Here is a 24,063-nt window from a genome sequence, read left to right as displayed (position 1 = left end):
AGCGAGTGTATATATATAGCTTTCGCTACTTTAAGTTAATAAGGTGGATAGATAAGGTTCGCGAGAAATCTCTAGGTCGATTTAACTTTACCGCAGTAATATAGGTAGCCGCCAGTTACAATCGGGCCACTAAGCGCAAAGAAGTCCTTGTTAATCTATATGGTATAAAAGATATTACCGCTATAAAGCGGCTTTTAGAGGCCTAGTACGGTAAGAAGAAGAAGGGCTTAAAAGTTAAAGTCACTGTAACTCTTTTGGAGCTCCTATAGGTGTCAAATTTATTAAATTTAGAAGCTAGTATACCCGACTCCTTAAATATATAGGCCTTCGCCAATTAACTTAGAAGTATCCTAGAGGTAATTAGTAATTAGAATAAGAAAGGTAAGGCTTTAAGTGGTACTATAACTGCTCTATAACGCCTAAATATACCAGGCATAATATTAACTAAGGTTCTTGCTTAGCATAGTAGGCCACTAATTGTAATGCGATGGCCTTGCTAAAATCCAATCTATTTAAATAACGGGCGTAGTTGCTAGGTTAATAGTAGCAGTCCAGATAATTTAGCTAATTACCACCCTATTAATACACTGACTATAACCGCATAGGGGAATAATATTTTAAAGGGCAAGGCTACTCCTAATAAGCCGCCCGTATGAATCGCTATACAGCTGAGCTAAAAGGACGGCTTGGTACGATCGTATAGAGCCAAAACGGAGCTAACGCCTTAGCCGAGCTACCCTCCCTATACCCCTTACCAGATGCATCCTCTATAGTATTAAACACAACCACACTTTTAGTACGCGCCTTACCTATATCCACAGCCTACTATACCTAGGGTACCTCCCCCGACCTATGTAATAGAGCCGGTACTACTTCTAGAGCCTTCTATAAGCCCAATTGCACCTAGGCCTAATTTTACCTAAGAGCTAAACAACTACTTTAACTAGCTTTAAGAATACCCTTATTAGAACTTAGTAGAGTTAGCTACTAAGTTAGAATATATTATAGATATCTTAAACGAGAATAACTATAATTTAGAAGCCTTATATAATAGTAAGGAGCTTAGTAATATAACGTGGGAAGAGCTGGGCTTAAAATTGGGTACATTAATAAAGCTCCAGCGAGACTTAAAGGTATATAGGAAGTCGATTAAGTAGTAAGTAATATTTGTTTCTATACTATTTTATAGCTGATTAATATAAGGGAAGCTAACTAGTTAACTACTAGATAACCTATATGTTGGAAGTGCGATCGCGTAGCTAATGTAACGGAACCTTGTAGCAAGAACTACAATAGGCTCGTTATTGGGCTAGGTGTGTAGGAAATGCAAGTATAAAAGTCAACAACGTAATAATAACTGGTGGAGTGGTTACCTAATAGATTAACTCTAATTATATTCTAAGAATTACTATAAGGAAGGAACTATCTAGGTAGGGACTAAGGGTCCTTAAATACACAACCGTACTCCTATAAAATCCTTCTTATATATAATATACGTCTTATATATAAGGTACATAAGTTCCTCTTATTCCTCTTGTTTAATACGTAGCATATTATATAACCTTAGTTACTATTCCTCGTTATATGGTTCTACTGGCTCCATCCTAGACCGTACTTAAATTAACTAACTAGCTTCTTCCGTCTCTTCTCTAAGTAGTCATAATATCGTACTTAAAGCGTCCGTAATACTATCTCCCTCCTCTTTATCTTTATCCTTAAAGATTTAAAACATCTCTAAGTTATTTACTAAAGGTGTAATGTCTATCTAATTAATTTAGTTAATATTATTACTTATTATACCTAAAGCAATTTCTTCTTTATACGCCTAATGTTGTGCCTACACTATCGCTGCAATACTATCTCTTAGTGAGATTATACCGTCTTTATGTTCTTATTATTTAAAAGAGGGGTTAGTTTATATTGCGTTGGCGAACCCATCTTCGCGACAACCGTTCTCTTACTTAGAGTATACTAAAGCAAATATTCGTTCGTCCTATAACGTTCGCTCTACTTCTAATACTAAATATACGCGTCTTATTACTCTTAATAGTCGTCTAGTTCCCTAATTAATTTGTCTTAGGGTTTTATGTTTAATCTGCTGCTGCGTAGCTAAATAGTAAACTATTATAAGCCCTTACTAAGTTGGAACGTTCCTATAACGTGGAATAGAAGGCCCTAGATGCTTAAATTGCGGCGTCTACTCGTCTGCTTCGTCTTAAGAAGGTTTATAAGAAAGTTTATTTTAAGGAGTGGAGACTTATAAAATAAGGTCTATAGGAACTAGGTAATAAAAGAACGGATTCTCCTCTAATAGAGAAGGAAACAGATCTAAGTAGTTCGGCAACTGCTCTTCTTAGGTCCCCCTTAGGTAACTTATTCTTTAGCGATCCTTTTTTTATTAATACTACCTAACCTAATCTCTTCTAATACTTCTATACCTTTTCTATAGCGTTCTTTAAATTTTCTAGTAGCTTCTAGGTAGTCTTAGTATAGCCTGTCTACTTAACCTTATACTATATCTCGTCGTTAATATCCTTATAATTAACGATCTTTAAAACTTGCTATTTGTCTTCTTCTTATCCTCTATATATATTTGCTTTATAAACCGGTGGCTTAATATTTCTATATGCTAGCTCTAGTATTATAATGTGCTATATAGGGTAGATCTTTATTTTAGCTGGTAGGTTTAACTTAAACGTGACCGATGAAATCCTTTATGTAATTTTAAAAGGTCCTAGTCTGACGTAGTCTAACTTCTTGCTTGGTTGTCGACTCTTAAAATTTTTATATAGTAGCTACACTTTATCTCCCTCCTTAAGATCTAGTCCCTTAGATCTCTTAGCGTTATAGTACTTTTTTATTCTCTACTATACTACCTTAGCTGTCTCTATAAGGTCTGCATAAAGATTTATTAAATTCTTTATTCTTTCTTTAGCTATACTACTTATTTTCTTCGCTTATTATAGTAACAACGATGTTCTTAGCTTATATCTATAATTTGCCTTAAATAGTAATATGCCTATTCCTTCTTAAGGTATTGTATTGTATGCAAACTATATAACTAGTAATAGCGATACCCAATTATTCTATGCGTAATTAATATAATGCCTTAGATACTATTCTAGTGTTTGGTTTAATCTTTCCATTTAACTATCTGTCTATAGATAATATGCGGTAGAAGTTACTGCTTAAACTCCTTACTCTGCTAAGAATACTTCCTAGAATGCTGCTATAAATTTTAGATCTCTATCTAATATAATCTTACTTAGTACTCTATATCTTATAAATACTTCTTTTACGTAAATTCTAGCGACATCTTCCGCTAAGATTTCTTCTGTGCATGCTATAAAGTATCCCCACTTTATAAGCTTATCCACTATTACTAAGATCGCGTTATATTCTTGTCCGGTAATAGGATCTCTTAATTTTAGCAACTTAATAATAAAGTCCTATAATATAACCTCCTATAGTCTCTCTAGTATTTTAATAGGTTATAGCCCTCCATATAGCTTATACCTCGTTAGTTTATTCCTTTAGCAATTTAAATATTCCTTAGTAACCCTTTTGGCTATTCTTTAGATTCCGTTAATAATATACTCCTCCTAGAGTCTTAATACTAAACCCGTGGTTCTATTATGTCCTTAAGTTAGTCCCTTATAGAAGTCCTTTATAAACTGCTCTGTTATACTTCTTAGGATATATTTTACTTCTTGATTTTCGTATATATCCGTCTATAGATCTTCTAACTATACTTCTAGAATTCTTTATACCTAAAAGCTTCCCGGTATCTCGTAGACTTTCTCTAGTTTATTATCTTCTTAAGTTACTGCGATTTTTAGATAATTGTACCTAATTAATCCATCTATATCTTTTTGCAATAAAGCCCCTAATGGCTTTTCCTTATTTTGTAGTTTAGCTTTACGGCTTAGAGCATCTGCCCGTATATTATCTATACCTTTAGTATATTAAATCTTAAAATAGTATTCCGTAAGCATCTCTGCCTATCTAACCTATCTTTAGTTAAGTTCCTTTGTTATTAGAAATCCTATTAGGTTCTTATAATCCGTCTTAACTATAAATAGTTTTTCTATGCCTTATAAAAATGCTCTCTATTTCTTTAATACTGTAACTATACCTAATAACTCCTTGTTGTAGATGTTATAGTTTAACTCTAGTAGTGTTATCTTCCAACTATAGTATACTACTAGGTGCTATCTATCTTAATACCTTTATATAAAGCACGCCCCTAGTATATAGTCTAATACATCTATCTTTATAACCGTCTTTAGTCCTAGTTAATAGATTTTAAGAACTGGCTCCTAGGTAAACAACTCTTTAACTTTTTTAAAGAGTTCTCTTTGCTCCTCTCCCTATACCTATAGTTCTTTTTTCTTTATTAACCGCGTAAATAGCTTAATATTCTTTAACCACTACGCTATAAACCTTCTATAGTAATTATAAAACCCTAGGAATAATCTTAACTATATAACATTCTCTAGTTCCTACTAATTTACTATAGCCTCGATCTTCTTTAGATCTATACTAAGTTAGCCTAGTTTAATGATAAATTTAATGAAATCGGTCTTCCTAGTAAAGAACTCGCATTTCTTAATTACTACTAGCATCTGTTCTTCTTGTAGTCTCTTTAAAACCTATTTAATGTATTCCCCGTGTTCTTCCTTAGTTATTAAGTAGATAATAATATTATTAAGATATACCATAATAAATTTATCTAAGTATTCTTCTAATATATTGTTAATACGCTTTTAGAACGTTGCTAGTATATTTATAAGCCCGAATTGTATAACTAATAGCTTATATAATTCTTCCTTTAATCTAAAGGCTACCTTTTATTTATTGCCTTCCTTAATCCTAATCTAATAGTACGCCTATCTTAGATCTATCTTTGTAAAGATTTACGTATTACCTATCCTGTTTTAGATTTCGCTAATTAAGAATAAAGGATACCTATCCTTCCTAGTAATACTATTTAACTATTTATAGTTAATACACAGCCTTAGTTTACCATTCTTCTTTAGTATTGTATAATTACAGCACCTGCTATACTAACCGCGTGCTTACGCGGTTCGATACACCAAGTACGCGTTTACGCGTTCGGTTCGCTTACGCGTCTAGTACACTCCTGAAACACTAGCTTAGGGGGGAGGTGCATTAGTATATAGACCACGTAGTCTGCTTTATACAATCGACAGTCACCACCGTCTAAATAAGCATACGATACTATACGTATTTCGTGCCCCTAGACACAACTCACTTATACCATTAAATTGGTACTAATACTAATTAGTGAGCGCGCATAGATCAGGAGATACGCACTTACTTAGAAGACGTCTAACGCTCTACCTTGCAAGCCCCTATTTTAGTTAAAGAGAATTAAAGTACTCTAGATTTGGAAGACGTCTGACGCTCTACCTTACCTAGAATTACCTTAAATCTACCCTGGTTTTAGAAGACGTTTACGCTCCACCTTAATTAGAGATATTGACCACTATACTAGTAGTTAACGCGACCATGTTAAGAACACGATTACACTAAGAACGCGACCACTATACCCTACTAAAATACCCCGGCCTCCTCTCTAACCCCTTACGGAGACCTCTTACCCTTTTATGAACCGTTACGGACCCGTTAATTACTTTTACGGACCGTTACGAAGACCTCTTACCCTCCTACGAACCACTACGGACCTGTTAAGACCCTATAGAGACCCCCTTACCCTTCTACGAACCGTTACGGGCCCGTTAACCGATTTTACGGACCCTTATAAGACCTCTTCCACCCGCTACGCACTATACTACACTATACAGTATGGTAGACATTAGCAAGCAGGTTAATAAAGGTTAAAAGAAGTAAAGATAAGGAGTTGACGTTACGTCTATAGATAACGTCAACAACTATATTAAATTTAAAATCCTTAAGTACGAATACTTTAAGCTTATAAATGTCGACCTATGGGAGCAATACTAGGAAGACTTTGCGGACTTTACAGAAGCCATCTTTAAGAAATGCAACCCTACTACTATCCGTAACCTACGGACCCTTTTACGTAACTAAGGCGTATGGGTTAAAAGGAATAAATGGGTTACTATTGTACGGTCCTTATATAATATAATATATAAGGAGGACCGAACGGAATGGACTAAGGAAGAAATCCTAGACGAGTATAACACTACTAAGGAACTCTTTGCTTCTTCTAAACTTAATGTAATCGCTAGCCTTATACCTAACCCTCTTAACTAAATTTATCCTATAAACCTAAGCAGTTTTGGAATTAATTTTACTGACTAAAGTACACCTAGTACTTATATTACGGACCGTAATACCCCCGTAACCTAAATTACGGACTATAATACCCCCGCGAACCAAAATACGGACTAAACTCCTCCCGTTATTTAAACTACAAATCCGCAACCTATATATCTGTAACCTATAAATCCGCAAGCTATAGACCCGCAAACTACCTAAGTAAAGACCTATGGTAAGGAGCTAGCTAACCTAGCTAAGCTTTATACCGATGAATCTAAGTACAGCGGTGAAAATAATAACTTTAACTTTAAACTAACCATCTTTACGAACCTCTGTTAGAAGGCCGATATTCCTAAATAGGAGTTTAGCTAAGCCTACTCTACTATACTGCGCGGCCTAGCATTTAACTACTACTATACCAACCTTAAGAGTAACCCCCTTAGTGTTCCCTTTAATAAGCTATGCAAAGCCACACGTAACTACTTTAAAGGACCAGAATATAGGCGTAATATCCTTACCTAATAGAATGCAACCAAGTTACGGACCGTAATAGATAAGAATACTAAAAAATCAACTATAGAGTGCCTATAAATCCTTATTAAAGACCTCCGCTACCTATAGCACGGTCTTAATATTAAGCTTTAAACGGATGACTTCTTGTATAATAAACTAATTACGGCCTACTAGGAAATAGAACCCTGTAAATACGCCTATTATAAGCCTACAGACACCATAGCTGGCCTTATTAACGATTTACAGTCCTCTATTATAACGTACGAAGCCTTAAACCCACTAGGCAGTACTTAAGCTTTTATTACAGACCTGCAAAATCCGTAACCTAATTTAGATGCCTACTTTACGGACCGCCGATACCGCTAGCAGTATCCGCATCGACTAGGTTCTACCCGCAACCTCCGCAGCAACTCCTGTATAAAAGCATACCCCCGCAAACAAACTAGTTAGAAGTGCTTTGTGTACGGCAAGGAAGGATATTAGTCTATAAGGTATACCTAGGAAGAACGTAATAAGTCTAGGAAGAGACTTGATAACTAGATTAACCAGTTTATTTTAGAATATGAAGGAAAGGAAGTAGAGGAGCCCCCTAACGAGTTAATAGAAGCCCTTATAATTGACTTTAACTTAGACGCTTAGGAATAGGAGACCTTAGAGATATTCCTAACTACTTTTAGACCTTTTACAGACAGTTAAGCCTTTAATACTATGACCGTATTAGCCAACCGCTCCTTTATACACTTAATTACACCTAAAAACTAGCCCGTAAGTATACCCGTTGGACCTGTTACGGATGTTACGGACCGCGAACAGAACCCATTTGCATATATTACTATAGAACGCTATACCCCCAAAGAATTCTATGGCGTTATGATCGATACAGGTGCCTCTAAGAAGTCTACTCTGGGGCCGTAAACGTCTAATTTGGCATTGGTTCAACCGCATCAATTGGATCAGTCGCAGTTAAGACCCCAATTGGCCTAGTTGACTTCCACATAGTAAAAGCGGACACCCCTTTTCTACTCTGTCTTGTAGATATAGACAGGTTATAGGTCTACTACAACAATATTACGGACACCTTAACTAGCCCCGTAACTGCCCTAGGAAGTAAGCATATTACCCTACTAATTACACGACGATTTGGACACCCGTTCCTTATATAGGGAGAGACTTTACAGACCTACATTTAGGAATCTTTTGACTATAACCCGTGCTACCTCACTAGTACGGAGATCTACCGCCTGCACCGCCGCTTCGGCTACCCGTTAGCTGAAAAGCTATATAGAGTCCTTAAACGTTCTGGACACAACAACGTTAATAGGAAGGCAATTGACCACCTAACTAAATACTACTCTTTCTGCTAGAAATACGGACGTTCCCTAGGCAGATTTAAGTTCACCCTTTATAAGGACCTTAATTTTAACCACTTAGTATACGTGGATATTATGTATATTAACGGCAGTCTAGTATTATATATAATTGACGAGGTAACCCGCTATTAAGCCGCCCGTTAGTTGTAAAATATATCCATAAAATATACTTAGGATATTTTACGGACCTACTGGATTGATACATACCTTAGGCCTCCTGAGTATATTACCTACGACGCTAATAGGAACTTTATTAGTAAGGAATTCCAGCAGTATGCTATGGCCATAGCTATATTAACAAAAGCCGTTCTAGTTAAGGCGTACTAGTCCGTTAGGCTTGTTAAGTGAGCTTACCCAGCTTTATAGAAAGCTTACTAGATCATTATGGACGAGTATAAGAATATTTAAAAGGAACTGGCTTTACAGATGGCCGTAAAAGCCATTAACGACACCGCTAGCCCTAACGGACTGGTACCTACCCTTTTAGTCTATGGAGCCTACCTAAGGATAAGCAAACTAGACCCTCCTGCCCTGTCTATTACGGATTAAGTAGCTGTAATACGGAAGGCAATAGCCGAAATAGTCAAATTACGGGCTAAATAAACTATTAATAACGCTTTATACCACCGTAACGGACCTAATATAACCCTAGTATATAACCTCCCGCTTAACTCTAAAGTCCTTATATGGCGTAAAAGCGGCAATTAGACTAGACCTTACCGTCTACTAGCCGTAGAAGACGAGACCTGCTGTATATAGCTCCCTAGCGGACCGACAAGCTTTAGAAGCATGTCCGTAAAACCCTATTTTCGGTCTAAAAACATCTATAACGTTAAGCTAGACGAACCAGAAGCACCCGCCGAATTAGATAAACTAGAAGCACCCTTACCTACCTTAAAGGTCCCCTAGAAACCTAATAAACCTACGGAACCTGCTATAAAGCGTAGCCGAGGACGCCCCCGCAAGAACCCCATAACGGAGAATTACCTAACCTCTATAGGTATATCCGCAAAGCAATCTCCGCCTGCGGATATATTAGTTCTAGTATAGGAAACCCCTTTTATGGACTTACGACGCAAAGAGATTAACGGACTACTTAAGAAGGGCGTCTTTACGGTTATAACGGAGAGAGATGTTCCGCAAGGCGTCCGTATATTTAACTCGCGCTTTATTAACGAAATTAAGCACCCTAGTACTAATAAAGCCTTTAAAAAGTTAAGGCTTATTATATAAGCTTATAACGACTAGGGAAAGGACCTCGTCCTTACGCAATTGCCTATAATTTAACGAGTTAGTTAACGGATTATACTTACGCTTATACTGGGACTACAGCAAACTAAACCCGTAGCCCTCTACTTATGGGATATCTCGCAAGCCTATATACAGTCTAATACCTACCTAAGTAGGGACATCTTTATACGGCCACCGCTTAAGCTTAATCTGTAACTAGGAATAATTTTATAGGTTATAAAACCACTTTATAGAGTGCTGGAAGCTGGAAACCACTAGTTTAAGACGTATTACTAGCACTACGTTAGTAAACTTAAGATAGAGCAGTTGACCTATAACCCTTGCCTCCTATATACCCTATTAAACGGCCTTGGCATCATTAAACTCTAAATAGACGATACCCTCTTTCTAGCGGACTAAACTTTTATAGACGCGGAAGAGACCAAACTGTAAGAAGCTAAGTTCCTAGTAAAGCTATAAGAGCAGTTAACTAAGCGGACTCTAATTAAGTTTAATAGAGGCTTAATTATATAAAAGGGCAACTTAATTTAGCTAACTTAGGAACGCCAAGCTTAAAACCTAAAGCCCGTTACGGTAAAGCCTATAAACCTTACTAGTTCCTATAAAGAGACCTATAAGACTATAAATACGAAGGACTAATACGCTGCATAGCGTGCAAGAGGTGCCTATATTGCTATAGTCTATTAACCCGAATCTGCCTACGACTTATCCTTTGCGGCCTAGGTAGTAGATCTATAAGAAGAAAATATTAAGCAGCTTAATAAGCGCATCTAATGGCAAATTAATAATGCGATAAGAGGACTTACTTTTATACCGCTAGACCTAAATTCTATTAGCGTAATAGTATTTACGGACGCCTCTTTTGCTAATAATAGGGACCTATTATTGCAAATTGGCTTTATAATTGTACTTACGGACCGTAATTAAGACGTAAATATACTATATTGGTCTTTAATTAAATGCAAGCAAGTAACCCGTAGTATACTAGCTTCTAAACTATATGCATTAGCCTATAGCTTTAATATAGCAGCCGTAATTAAATTAACGATCTAGAAGATCCTATAACTAGAGCGGCTACCCCTAGTTTTATATACCGATTTAAAGTCCCTTTACGACTGCCTAGTTAAACTAGGTACGATATAAGAGAAGAGGCTTATGGTCGACCTAATGTGCCTATATTAGGCCTACGAACGACGCGAGATTACGGAGGTTAAATGGATTAGCAGCGGAGATAACTTAGCAGACGCTATAACGAAGGTAAAGCTGTGTTAAGCTCTTAAAACCCTAATTAATATAAATAAGCTTAACCTAAAGGTTATAGAATGGGTAGAGTAAGACTAATAGAGCATTTATAGTTCAGTTACGGCCCGTTTGGAAGGCCGTATGGTGTATTTACGGCCCGTTAAAGGGCGTATAGTTTATTTTACGGACCGTAAGTAGGACTTACGGCTAGCTTAGAGCACCGTTTAGAAGGCAACCTAAAAGGCACCTCGGGAGGGATTTCCTATGTATTTTCTTACGTCTTTTATGGTTCTATTAAGGTAATTACGGAGGCTATACGCAAGTGGTTCCATTTTCTAAGTACCGCTAGTGTATAATTACAGCACCTACTATACTAACCGCGTGCTTACGCGGTTCGATACACTAAGTACGCGTTTACGCGTTCGGTTCGCTTACGCGTCTGGTGCACTCCTAAAACACTAGCTTAGGGGGGAGGTGCATCAGTATATAGACCACGTAGTCTGCTTCATACAATTGACAGTCACTACCGTCTAAATAAGCATACGATACTATACGTATTTCGTGCCCCTAGACACGACTTACTTATACTATTAAATTGGTACCGACAAGTATAAATAGTACTAGATAACCCGCTAATAATTATAATAGTCTAATGTATCCCTTTTATAGATTTTCCTAGATAAACTCTTTTAATGCTTTACCTTCTTCTTTGGTAAGCTTATAGATTAAAAAGAACTTTAAACTTATTCCTAGTTCTAACTCTATTTTATAGTCCTATGCTATATATTCTAACAGCTTTTTACTTTCTAGTAACCATAGTTTTTTGCTATACTTATAGTATCTCTTTAGTATATAACTTAGTCCTTTTTCTATTTCTTTATAGGTTGCCCCTACTTAGTACTATACTAACTTGGCTTATTGTTATATCTTATAGCGTTAAGTATCTCTAATATTAACCTGACCTATAATCTAATTAATCCTTAGATTATATTCCTGTAACTAAGGTATACTTAATACTACCTCGTCCCGTCCTAATAGTAGAATATTAAAAGACATCTTAATTTATCTTCCTTTAATAGTTATCTAAATAGGTTCTGTTTTAAGATTAATAATCCCTCCTCTATAGGTTATTAGATCTCCTAAAATTATAACTAATNGGTAAGGTTACTCCTTTTNTNTATAAGGTANTCCCATTCTNTTAANTNCTNCTAGTGAGATATAGTTTNNCGTTACTCCACTATCTATTAGCGCTTTAAACTGCTAATCTTGCCAATTAATTTGTAAATTTAGGTGTTGTTCTTAAATTCCTTTAAGGGTTTAAGGCTCTACCACTGGCTCCCTTTGGTCCCGTAGGCCTCTACTTTTCCTAACTATTAGCTACTTAATCCTAGTACGCTTAGCTCGCTCTTTAGCTAATACCTAGTTTGTTTTTTATCTTTAATATACTATAGATACGTATTTTCTAGGCATTCCCACTACTATTGTCCATCTAAGCATTCTTCCGTAAGGAATCTTCCTAGTTAAAGTACTAAACTTCCTTCCTCTTAGACCTCTGCTAGATGCCATCTATATATATATTTGGCATTCCTATACTATTGCTTGTTTATTATCTAGTATATCCTTATAAAGTATTTCTGATTCTTTTCCTTTGGATTTTTATACATTTTGTATATATCGTCTATATACGCAATCTATAATAACGTATAGTATACTAGGTGCTTTAGGTTAACTCTTAGCTTATCTTCGTCCCTAAGTTTAAACCTTTATCGTACTAATCTAAACGTTATAACTTTATTTGTAGGTACTAAGATGCGTCTTTCGCTTCTCTAGTCCTCTGATTATTCCTTTAGATCCTTTAACATTATAATTAAGGCTCCTTTAATATGCGTTATAGCCTTCTCTGTAATTAGGTGGTTTTAGATAACTTTTTTATCTAACCACATATAGAAATCTTCCCACTTATTATTATGCCTTTGCCTATACCACTTTTGGTACAGCTGCTAGAGTATATATAGTCTGTCCATAAGGAAGTATCTTCTTATTACTATATCGTAACAGCCCTTTATATATCGTTCTTTAAACCTAGTTAAAATCCCTAGATCCTCTTTATTTTCTAGTTTAGTAAGCCACTTAGCTCTTAATATGCCTACTCTCGGCCTATTAGTAATTCTTTATATTAGTATTCTGTCCTTTATACGTCCTAATATACTAGATCTCTTGTCTAGTTTTTGTTCTTATTATACGATAATTCTTTACCTAAATTCTTCTATAGTTTCTTTTAGTTTGCGCCTTACGCCCTAATCCTTAAAGTCGTCTTACTTCTTAATCCTAGTATTAAACTTTTAATCTTTAGGCTAAACACTATATTCCCCTAGTAAGTCTTCTAGGTCTATATATCTATCTCTTAATCTAACTGCTATTTATATTGCAGATTCTCTAATCTATAAAGAAGCTCCTTGCCTTTTGCCTATAGGTGTCCTTATTTATACTCCAAAATCTTAGTCCCTTAGATTCTTTAATCCTAAGCTTACTTCTAACTTAAGCTTAGCTCCCGCCTTAGTTTAACTAGGCGTTTATAGTGTTCTCATCTTATTTTAAGAGTCTTAAATCTTACTTATCTTATCTTAAGAATCTTATACCTATAGGAAACTTTGTCCTAAGCTTATTTATATATTTTTGAACTAAGCTACTACCCTACTCTATCGGTTTTTATCCGTTGTAGGTCCTAGGGTGTGCCTTATCTCGTCTTAAGAATCTTAGTCGTCTTTTATCTTGTCTTAAGAATCTTAAGCCTTTAGCCTTTTGCCTTTATTAAGTACCAAAGTAGTTTGCTATTTTTCTTCTTTTGCGTCTTGTAAGGCGATAAACATCGTATCTAGTGGGGTTTTAATCCCTACTAATACTCCTTATTCTGTAGTGGAATTATTCTCTACCTTTAGTATAATATCTCTAAGGTCTACTCGCTCCTAGTAAGCGGCTCTTATTGCCTTATTGTTATAAAATGTTTCGCCTACGTCGAATTTATTGTCCTTAATATCCGATCTATAAACTAGTTTATTAGTTCCTCTATATCCTATAGGTGCTAGCTCTTATAGCTAATAGCTTGCGCTATACTTAGCGTCCTTATAAATTTAGCATGCGTTATTATAACAAAACATAAAACTTTTAATTAAACACTCTTTTATTCCTTGTAGTATATTATCGTCCCTCTATACGTATATATTATCTACTAGCCTCGTACCTTTTACTATATAGTAACTCTGCTTACTTCTATAGTCTCTAACGTAATAACCCTGTTTTCCGCAATTTATATAAGCTTCTTCTTTAAACTATTTCTCTTACTATAGAGTCCGCCTAAATATCTTCTGCTATTAAGATCCCTAATTCGGCCTTTACTTCTTAGACCTTTAATTACTTAATCCTTGTTCTCTAGGTTTCTATAGTTTACTCCATCTCTTATAGGCTTCTTTAGTACCACTTAGGTCTATTAGCTCTGCGCCATACTATAGTTTCTAACTTAGCTTTTGTCGTTATATACTCTGTGCCTTATACGACTATAGAACTCTATTCTAGCCTCTCTTAGCCTGTTCCCTTTAGTAGATCTAATTATTAATCTTAATTGCCTAATCTATTAGTTCCCTTAGGGTGTCCGCATCTTCTATTAGAATAATTACGTCCTAGACTTTAGCCTTAAGTCCCTATTTATACTATGCTATAAGCGCCCTATTATTTTACTCTACTTATATTGCTAGTGTCTAAAATTATATTGTATACTTAATTGCTAAAGTTCGTTACATAAGGTTCTGGAGTTTTCTTTTTACTATAGTTGTTTCTTCTAGGTCTCTAAATATCTGCGTAAGTCGCTCTATAAATTCTTCCTAACTTAAAAATATAAATCGCATATCTTAGTTAGTAGTCGTTATTCCATTTGCCTGTATCTCTATAAGGTAAGGTTTGAACTACTTAAGTGCTTTTCCTAATAAAAATAGTCCTATATAGGCTATCCGATCCATAGGTATAAGTAACTTTGCTCCTTCCTATAAGACCTTAAAGTGCATTTATATAAGGAATCCTTTAAGCTTTAACCTCTCTCCTATAAATCTCTTAATTAATAGTAGCTTAATCTTTACTGCTCTTATCCCATTAAGTCTTTCTTCTAACACTATATTGTTAGCTATTAGCTAGTTAACTATTTTCTATAGCTATCCGACCGTCATAGGTTGCTATAAGTTAGTATCCGCTATACTAGTATTACCTCCTATCCCTAAAGTAGTTGCTGCCATTAATGGCATTATAGTAGCTGCTTTTAGTAGCATATTGTTTAACTTCTTATATTAATACCGTAACTAGGTAGTGATTGTGTAACGGAACCTTATAGCAAGAACTACAATAGGCTTGTTATTAGGCTAGGTGTATAGGAAATGTAAGTATAAAAGTTAACAATGTAATAATAACTAGTAGAGTGGTTGCCTAATAAATTAACTCCAATTATATTCTAAGAATTACTATAAGAAAGGAACTATCTAAGTAGGGACTAAAGGTCCTTAAATACACAACCGTACTCCTATAAAATCCTTCTTATACATAATATACGTCTTATATATAAGGTATATGAGTTCCTCTTATTCCTCTTGTTTAATACGTAGCATATTATATAACCTTAGTTACTATTCCTTGTCACATAGTTCTACCGGCTCTATCCTGGACCGTGCTTGAATTAACCAACTAGCTTCTTCCGTCTCTTTTCCAAGTAGTCGTAACATTGTACTTAAAGCGTCTGTAACAGCTAAACGTTTACCTATACTTTTTATACTAAGCCTCAAAAAGCTTCCAAAGTCTCTATATATACTAAGCTCGCTAATATTACGTTAAATCCACGTCTTTAAGTCGTAAAAAGCATACTTAATTAGGTTGAACTCTGGAGAGTATAGAGGAAGATATTCTATATAAACACCTACTTTTTTACAAAGAGCTCGGAGCTCCTATTTTATATTAATATATATATATAGTTACTCACCTAATTAACAATCTTACCTAACTTTTATATATTAATGCATTATCTATAATTAGAGTTATATAACTAGGCGTACACTACGGAAGAACTACAGCTTTAATCTATATATTAAATATCTTAGAGGTAATAAAGCCTTAATAAATTAGAGTCCTAGGGAGGAAGCCATCACAGGTATAGGTAGGTAGTACACTCCACCTCTTAAAGCGTCGAATTAAGGAGACTTTTACTGCAGGTAGAGCAATAGGACTTTATCTAAACTTCCTATAGCTAGTTCTCTTATTAGCTCCTAATTCGTTAATAAATACTAATTAATAAATGTCCTATACGATTTAACGTCCCTTCTATAGGGCATGAAGATCCTCTGCTCGCTCAAGCGCCTTCCTCTATATAATCTTACGACTCCACCACAGGCGCGCAAGAGTCTTCTATATAGTTGAGAGGTTTATAGCTAAGCTGAACTCGTTATATAGGAACCAGGCCATTTTATTAAGGAATGCAGTTGGGCGATCGGCGAGAAACGCAAGTAGAGCCTATAATATCTATAAGAAAGCAGCTCTAACACCATAATATTAATTATCGCGAACCTACTTATGCATTGGTTTAAGAGCTTAAGGCCTTCCTTGCTAAGCAATATGGGGGGGGTATGGAGTTCCCCATATATCTAGAGACGTTCTCATGCGATATATAGTTGAGTAATGCACTTAGGTAGCTGCTGCGATCCATGTAACCTTCCAGCCGTAGTATAAGGCGACGCATATTTGAAAGACGCGATAAGAAGGAATCTTGAGAGGCATAGTGAGTGTATTTAAACCAAAAAAGTAGTGCGCATTCGACGATATTCGATTTGTATGTGATTTTGTATATAATCAAAATATTTTGATGTGGGCGGCTCTTATCAAGCGAACTTTGCAGATGATAAGAAAACCTTGACTCAGCATGCTCAGACCAAGAAACCGATGAATATCCGCTGCGCGGATAATCGAATATCCGCAAGCTAACCTATTCGATCGATCGATCTGTTTCTTGGTCTGAGCCACTTTGGCAAGCTTTTGGAAGCCGAGCCGCTTTATTTGTATGAGGCAAATCATTAACTTTAACGAAATTAATGTAAGTAACCGCCACATCTATTATCCTGTTAATACCTGTATTAGAGTCACCTTTATCAGCTCTCTAATCGATGGATTTTCCAGAACCAACTGCCGGCCATGGGTGCATCTAAAAGGCGTGGAAGAAACCCCTATTTTATTTAGCAGGAACCAGTCTTCTCAAGCTTTCGATCGAACGGTAGATATCTGGGACATCTGTATTGTGTACTAGTGCATCTAATGCGACTAGAATTCAAATTTAAGACGTTGGGCGCACGTATTTAACATACAAATGGTCTTTATTAATATCTATAAGCGTTACGTGGTAGTTTTACACCACTTCTCTAGTAATAGCAGCATTGTAGCCGTGACAGATTAACTAGCTATAAATAGTATTACAATAGGCAGAAGGAGAAGAAGTAGGCCCAACAGCGACCTCGGCAGCAGCCTCTACAGTAACCTCTGCAACAGCCTCTATAACAGCCTCCGCAACAGCCTTCGCAATAGCCTCCGCAATAGCCTCCGTAACAGCCTCCGCAATAGCCTCCGTAATAGCCTCCACAACAGCCTCCGCAGTAATCTCCACAGCAATCTCCGCAGCAATCTCCGTAGCGGTCTCCGCAGTCTCTGCAGTAGCCTCCGTGCTATTGCTCTAGTTGTAACCAGCCACGCCAACCCTTCTAACTTAGCCGGTTTAAAACTTGCGAGATTTGCTATATAACCAATAAAAAAGCTCTATACTAAAGGTCTAAGCGGACGCAGTTATATAACTAATAACGGCTAGGATGGTTGCTAGTAGCCTAGATGGTAGTGGCTAAAGCAGCTAGAGTAGGGGACGGTATGGCAGCAGTAGCAGTAATGGCAGTAGTGGCAGCAGTAGGGCAGCAGTAGGGCAGTAGTAGGGTAGTAGTAGGGTAGTAGCAGGTTAGTAGTAGGGCAGTAGCAGGGCAGTAAAAATTGAGGGCTGTAAGTTCTTGGAAAATTTGGCAGAATTCTCGTATTGTANACTTTGGCAAACCATGTNACGGCTATTTTAAAATTAATGTNAGGAACGGGAAGGCAGGGAGACTTTTTATATAGACCATTTGATTCGCCAGAGCTTAATATATAATCGATGGATTTTTCAAGCTGCCCAAACTCGTTATAATAATAAAAAGTGAATATCCGTAATATTAGCAATGTGGATTTAGCGACGTGCTTTATAAACGTCTGCCAAAGTGTCTCAGACCACACAGGGACAGATGGCCTAAACTAGTTTAGTGCCATCGGGCCGGATTTATCCGGCGTCCCATGTGGTCTGAGCATGCTGAGACAAAAGAAAACCACTGTAAGAAGCCGCACGTGACTACGCGGCCGCCTCGATCGCCGAACGTATGAACATCATCATCATTTTCACATCATGCAGCCCACAATTATATGCTTGAACTCTTATCCCGTGGTCGTGGAACCCTAGGAAGATGGCAGAATCAATGGATATTGGGTCCGAAGCTCCTCGAGGAACCAAACGGAAGGCAGATGAAGTGCATCTACCAGATGCACCGCGAAGGATTAAAGCGCTATCCCAAGATGTCGTTAACAAAATCGCCGCCGGCGAGATCATTGTTGCTCCAGTCCATGCTTTGAAAGAGTTGATAGAGAACGCTGTTGATGCGGGCTCAACTGCTCTCGAGATCCTGGTTAAGGATGGTGGTTTGAAGCTCCTGCAGATCACAGACAACGGACACGGTATAGATGTAAGCATTGTAATTACTAACGTATTCCTATACTAACAGTGTGTAGCGGGAAGATCTGGCCATCCTTTGTGAGCGTTTCACTACCTCTAAGCTGAAGGCGTTTGAGGATCTGACCTCAATCGGGACGTACGGCTTTCGCGGTGAAGCTCTGGCAAGTATTAGCCACATAGCTCATCTTAGCGTCACTACAAGGACGAAAGAATCGAGCTGCGCTTGGCGGGCTCATTATGCAGATGGAAAGCTCATCTCACCGAAACCAGGCCAGAGTCCTGACCCAAAGCCAGTCGCTGGTCGTCAAGGAACTCAAATAACGGTTGGGCTAGCACTAGTCTCCACCTGAGTCTATTTTATTTACTGTTTTTAGGTTGAGGATTTATTTTATAACGTTCCCTCTCGCCGGCGGGCTTTTCGTTCCGTGAGTGAGGAGTATGCGAAGATTCTTGATCTCGTCGGCCGTTACGCTGTTCACTGCAGCGGAGTATCATTCACATGTAAGAAACATGGTGATTCAACCATGGGAATCTCCGTGCCGGCAATTGCTGGGACCGTTGACCGGATCCGTCAAGTTTACGGCAGCCCTGTTGCCAACGAATTGATTGAATTTAAGGCCGCAAATGATCGCTGGGGTTTCAAATCGGAGGGATGGATCAGTAACGCAAATTACAGCGTCAAGCGGACTACTCTTTTGCTCTTCATCAATCATCGATCTGTTGAATCATCAACCATCAAGAAGGCCGTTGAGCAGACTTATACTACCTTCCTTCCGAAAGGAGGGCACCCATTCATCTATCTGAGTCTGGAGATTGACCCACATCGCGTCGATGTCAATATTCATCCAACAAAACGAGAAGTCAACTTTCTCAACGAAGACGAAATCATTGAAATCATTTGCGATGAAATTCGAGCAAGCCTAGGTAAAGTCGACACTAGCAGGTCTTTCATGACGCAAAGTTTACTACCAGGGGCCAGGGCTCCCCTAGCGTCTGTGGCACCATCGCCAATGGGGGATTCGGGACAGGGAAGCTCAGGTCCCACTACACCTGCTGGCCCTTCCCATAAGTTTCCATCGCAGAAAACATTGACAAAAAGGCCCTATGAAAACAATCTTGTTCGAACCGATGCTAGTGTTAGAAAGATAACATCCATGCTCCCCGCTGGACAGCATCCGCCTTCGGATTCTGCGCCTCAGGACGAAACAGCCATCGACGACATGGAATACGAATATTCTGAGAAGGAACCTACGCTTTGTCGGCTAACTACAGTCAAGGACCTCCGAGCAGAAGTTCGGGATAATATGCACAATGAGTTGACAGACGTCTTCGCGGGACATACATTCGTTGGCCTAGTAGATGAGCGGAGAAGGATTGCAGCCATCCAGGGAGGAGTAAAACTCTATCTCGTTGACTATGGCATGGTTTGCAACGAATACTTCTACCAGGTTGGCTTGACCGATTTTGGAAATTTCGGCAGCATTCGATTTGATCCTGCCTTGAATCTGAAAGATCTTTTGCGTATTGCTGCAGCTCACGAAAAGGACGTAGCTGAGACTGATGACGAGGTTGACTGGGATGAAGTCGTTTCTATCGTCAAGGATCAATTAGTCAGTCGTCGTGATATGCTTGCGGAGTATTTCTCCTTGGAAATATCGGAGGAGGGTAATTTGCTTGGAATTCCTATCTTGATTAAGGGATACATGCCCTCACTAGCCAAGCTCCCCCAGTTCCTCCTACGGCTAGGACCTCATGTTGACTGGACGGATGAAAAAGGTTGTTTCCACAGCTTTCTTCGGGAACTAGCCAGTTTTTACGTGCCAGAATCACTTCCGAATCCTCCATTACCAGACGAGGACGGAGCGGAAACCACAGCAACGGAAGGCCCAGAAATTGTGGCAAGAAGGAAGCAGCTCACCCGCGCAATTGAATATGTCATCTTCCCAGCATTCAAGGCTAGATTAGTTGCTACCAAAGGTCTGCTAAAAGGCGTTATGGAAGTTGCCAATCTCAAGGGCTTATACAGGGTATTCGAACGATGCTGAACTGTTCAGCAATTCCCTGAATACTCCAGAGGACGTTACAATGTTTTTAAAATTATGCCGAAAATCGTACACCCCGAATGGTTTCAAAGGATTCCTCTCGGCATTCCATAGATATGGGCGGCTGATTCGGAAAGCCACTGAGCGATATATTATGATGCGGTTCGCACTTGCAGCAATGCATTGGACGGTTCATTGAAACACTTGTTCACTTTTGCGGGTAGAATAATAAAAAAAGCCATCTCTGAAGCAAATATCCCAGCAACGGTAAAATTCGTCCACACATTTATCGACAAGGCTTAGCCAATAGGATCAATAGGATCTAGAGGCATGCTGAGAAATATAAGGTTGATGATATTTGTCGATTGCAATACAATATTCCTATATACACTCAATATGCCGAGTTGAACCGCTCTAGATGAGGTAGCCAACATTTATCGCCTCTATAGAAAGGTATCGGAGGTCCGGGTTAGGCTTGGCATAACCTCGGGTTACGCACGACCCCCCAAGGTCCGCGACTATCGTCCAAATATCACCCCCCCCTTTGGTGGTGGCCCCTACTTTTCGGACGCGTTTTTAAGGCCTAGGTTAGTACTAGGTTAGTATAGAGGGCCTCAGCGCGCCTTCGACCTCACCGTCGCCTTAACGATCCATTTTCCAACCCTCTCTTGTCCTTGTGCCCGCACTAGCTCGTATAGGGCTTCTAATTTTATATAGAAAGGCCTACCGTAATTATAATTATATAATATAGAGCCCTCTTCTTCTTCTCCTCCTTTAATATTTACGCGTTTAGTAGCATTATTTACCCGCGCCGCGCTTATGCGTTTCCCCCTTACCTCTTACGGATATAGAGTATTTTAAGAATCTCCTTACCTTATGGTCCACTTTACGGTCGACAGAAGCCCCCCTAGCCTTCTCCCCCTATAGCCTCTAGAGCGAATTTAAGGCCCAAACAGCACGGCTATACAATATTCATAAGGCCTAGCGCTTAAAAAATACTATAAGGGCGTATAAGCTAAAGTAGAAAGAGTAGGAAGACTAGTATATAAAACTAGAAGGTAATATGGACGGCGCCTAGGTAATAGAAGATAAGCTTTACCTATTTTTAGAGTAGTAAGTTATTAACTAAGAATTATAGGCTGCTAGCTATTAAAAATGGAAGTTAAAATAGAAAGAGATATGGAAAGATAGCGAGCGGGTAAAGAAAAGGTAGAAGACGGTTAAGCGGCTAAGGTAGCTAGGGGGGAAGGCAGCCGTAGGGGTAGCTATAGGGGCAGCCGTAGGTATAGGGGAGGAAGCTATAAAGGAGGAAGGGGAGATATAGGATAAGGAGGCCCTAGACGCCCTATTTAATAAAATAGTCCGATACTTAGTTATAAATAGCTATATCTTTACTATTACTAAGCTTTATATATAGTAGTTGGAAGGTAAGACCTTATAGCCGCTATAGGGGGTAAAGCTCTTAGTAGTACTAGACAGCGTCCGCCGTAATAAGGACCGGATTTAACGCGTTAACTTTATTAATTAAGGCCTATTTATAATTACTAGCGGCTATAANNTTAAAGNGCTTAAAAAGGTNATTACTTAGTNCTANNAGNNNGGCTCTAAGATACTAGGTTTAGTTAAGTCTTACCTTTAAACTATAGCTAAGCATTTATTAGGTTCGTATATACCCTATCCAGTCTATATAGCTGCCGTTTTCTAACCTATTCCTTAGGCTATACTACCATTACCCATAGTAAAAGTAGATAAGATGTTTAGCTTACTAACCTTATTTTTATTAAACTAGAGAATAAAGGGCTTAAACTAGACGAGTTAGCGCCGTGTATAATTATGTTAATAATATAAGGGAAGTAGAATTAGTATGGTAAGGTTAAGTATATAGGCTATATATGGAACGCTAACCCTATCCTCCACCCCCTCTCTATAATGTCTTTTTACTTCTTTAACCACTAGGGTAAAGATAGCGCTAAGAGCTTCCTATCCTTTTAATAGCTGGAGGACTATTATAACCTATACGTCTTCCCTGGTAGTATTAAAGTACTATAACGGCCGCTAAGCTATTATACGCAATTTAAATAAAATAAAAAGATGTTTTAGGGGGTAGGAATTTACTTAAAAGAGAAAACCTATATTGCCTATAAGCAGAGCGTCCAGTATACTAAGCTTAGCGGCGTTAAGAAGACCTAAATTAGACGGGCTAGATGCTGGAATATAGATGCGATAATAGGAGCCTACCTTAGCTACCTACCCTATGCGTTTATACGGTTAATCGCCGGCTTCTTAAAGGAAGGAAAGGGCTACTTTCTCCTATATATATAAGAGGTGCCAAAGAAGGCCCTTTATTTAAAGATATAGCCTAAGACTAATATTTGGCTAAAACGTATAAAGGCCTACTACCTAGGTAGGGCTGATAATAAGGTTATATAGCTTAACCTTATAGGCTTAGGATTTCTACGCCTCCTCTATATGCTTAGGGTAATCCTATTATAGGACTTAGTAATCCTATATAAGCAGTTCCCGCTCTACTCCCTATAAAAGGACCCCCTCTTTAGCTATAAGGAGTACTAGAGGTTTACCGCGTAGGTAGAAAGCTTACTAGCTAACGTAGTTACGCTAAATGAGCTAATAATACGGAAATACTGGCCCGCCTATAAGGCCGTAACTAAGCTAAGATATAAGGCCGCAATCTCTAAAATAAAGGGGGTTTAATTACGCGTGTAGATAATCTTAGAACGCCTTAGCGAGATAAAAAGGTTATTAGCATTATTTATACCTTATAGATTTAGTAAGGGAAGATGGGCATCTAAATAGGGCCTACGGAGTCCGTACGTCCGTCTTTAAACGGCCCTATATTTATACCTAAGTCCGTTCCTAAATACGTTAACGGCTAGATTTAGACTTGCTATTAAGCAAGCTGGCTTAATAGCTTACTTGGCTTACTTAATTAGTAATTAAGTAAGCCAGTAAGCCGAAGGGCCTAATTTGGGCAAGCCAGCAAGCTAAAAGAGGGCCTACTTGCTTGCTTGCTTACCCGCTTAATAGGAAATATATATATATAATTTTAGTAGAGATCTAAAGTTTATAATAGATTTTGGTGTTATAGATAAACGATTTTAGATATTTCTAAGTATGCAAATAGAGTAAATAGGACTATTTAGGTAATATACTAGCTGCGTGGCTTAAAGCTCTATTGACGCGTCTAACAAATATAAAGCTTAAAAAACTCTGCCGCTACTACTAGACGATTACCTATTAGCAAACTACTTGGCTGAAGCTTGCATAGATGGCTCTTAATATATTAACTATACTGGCTATAAGCGACGACTGCGAATAGGTATTTGGTGAAGCTAGTGATCTACTAGAACCGCGTTTCTTAAAGCTTCGCCCTAATATTATTACTGCTTTATAGTATAATCGCAGCTATTTAAGAATAGGCTTTAAGGATCTTATAGATAAGGTAATAAGTTTACCGGGATTAGTATAATTAGTAGCTAACTGTTAGAGTTAACAGTAGGATCTTTCTACTAAAGCCTTCCTACTAAAGCCTTCCTAG

General features: G+C 37.9%; 1 protein-coding gene across 1 annotated transcript; it reads left to right on the top strand.

Moving 5' to 3' along the window:
- Nucleotides 1-18,199: 18,199 nt before the first annotated feature.
- Nucleotides 18,200-20,510, top strand: K441DRAFT_580254 (DNA mismatch repair protein mutL; the record flags this gene model as incomplete). Its single annotated transcript, XM_067644373.1, has 3 exons — nucleotides 18,200-18,475; nucleotides 18,522-18,788; nucleotides 18,840-20,510. 3 exons carry the CDS (start codon nucleotides 18,200-18,202, stop codon nucleotides 20,508-20,510), a joined length of 2,214 nt encoding a protein of 737 aa, XP_067499833.1.
- Between the last annotated feature and the right edge of the window lie 3,553 nt (nucleotides 20,511-24,063).

This window comes from Cenococcum geophilum (genome assembly GCF_001692895.1).
Source record: "Cenococcum geophilum 1.58 unplaced genomic scaffold K441scaffold_48, whole genome shotgun sequence".
NCBI lineage: Eukaryota > Fungi > Ascomycota > Dothideomycetes > Gloniales > Gloniaceae > Cenococcum > Cenococcum geophilum.
The sequence above is the reverse complement of the archived record's forward strand: the minus strand, read 5'-3'. Positions and strand labels throughout refer to the sequence as shown.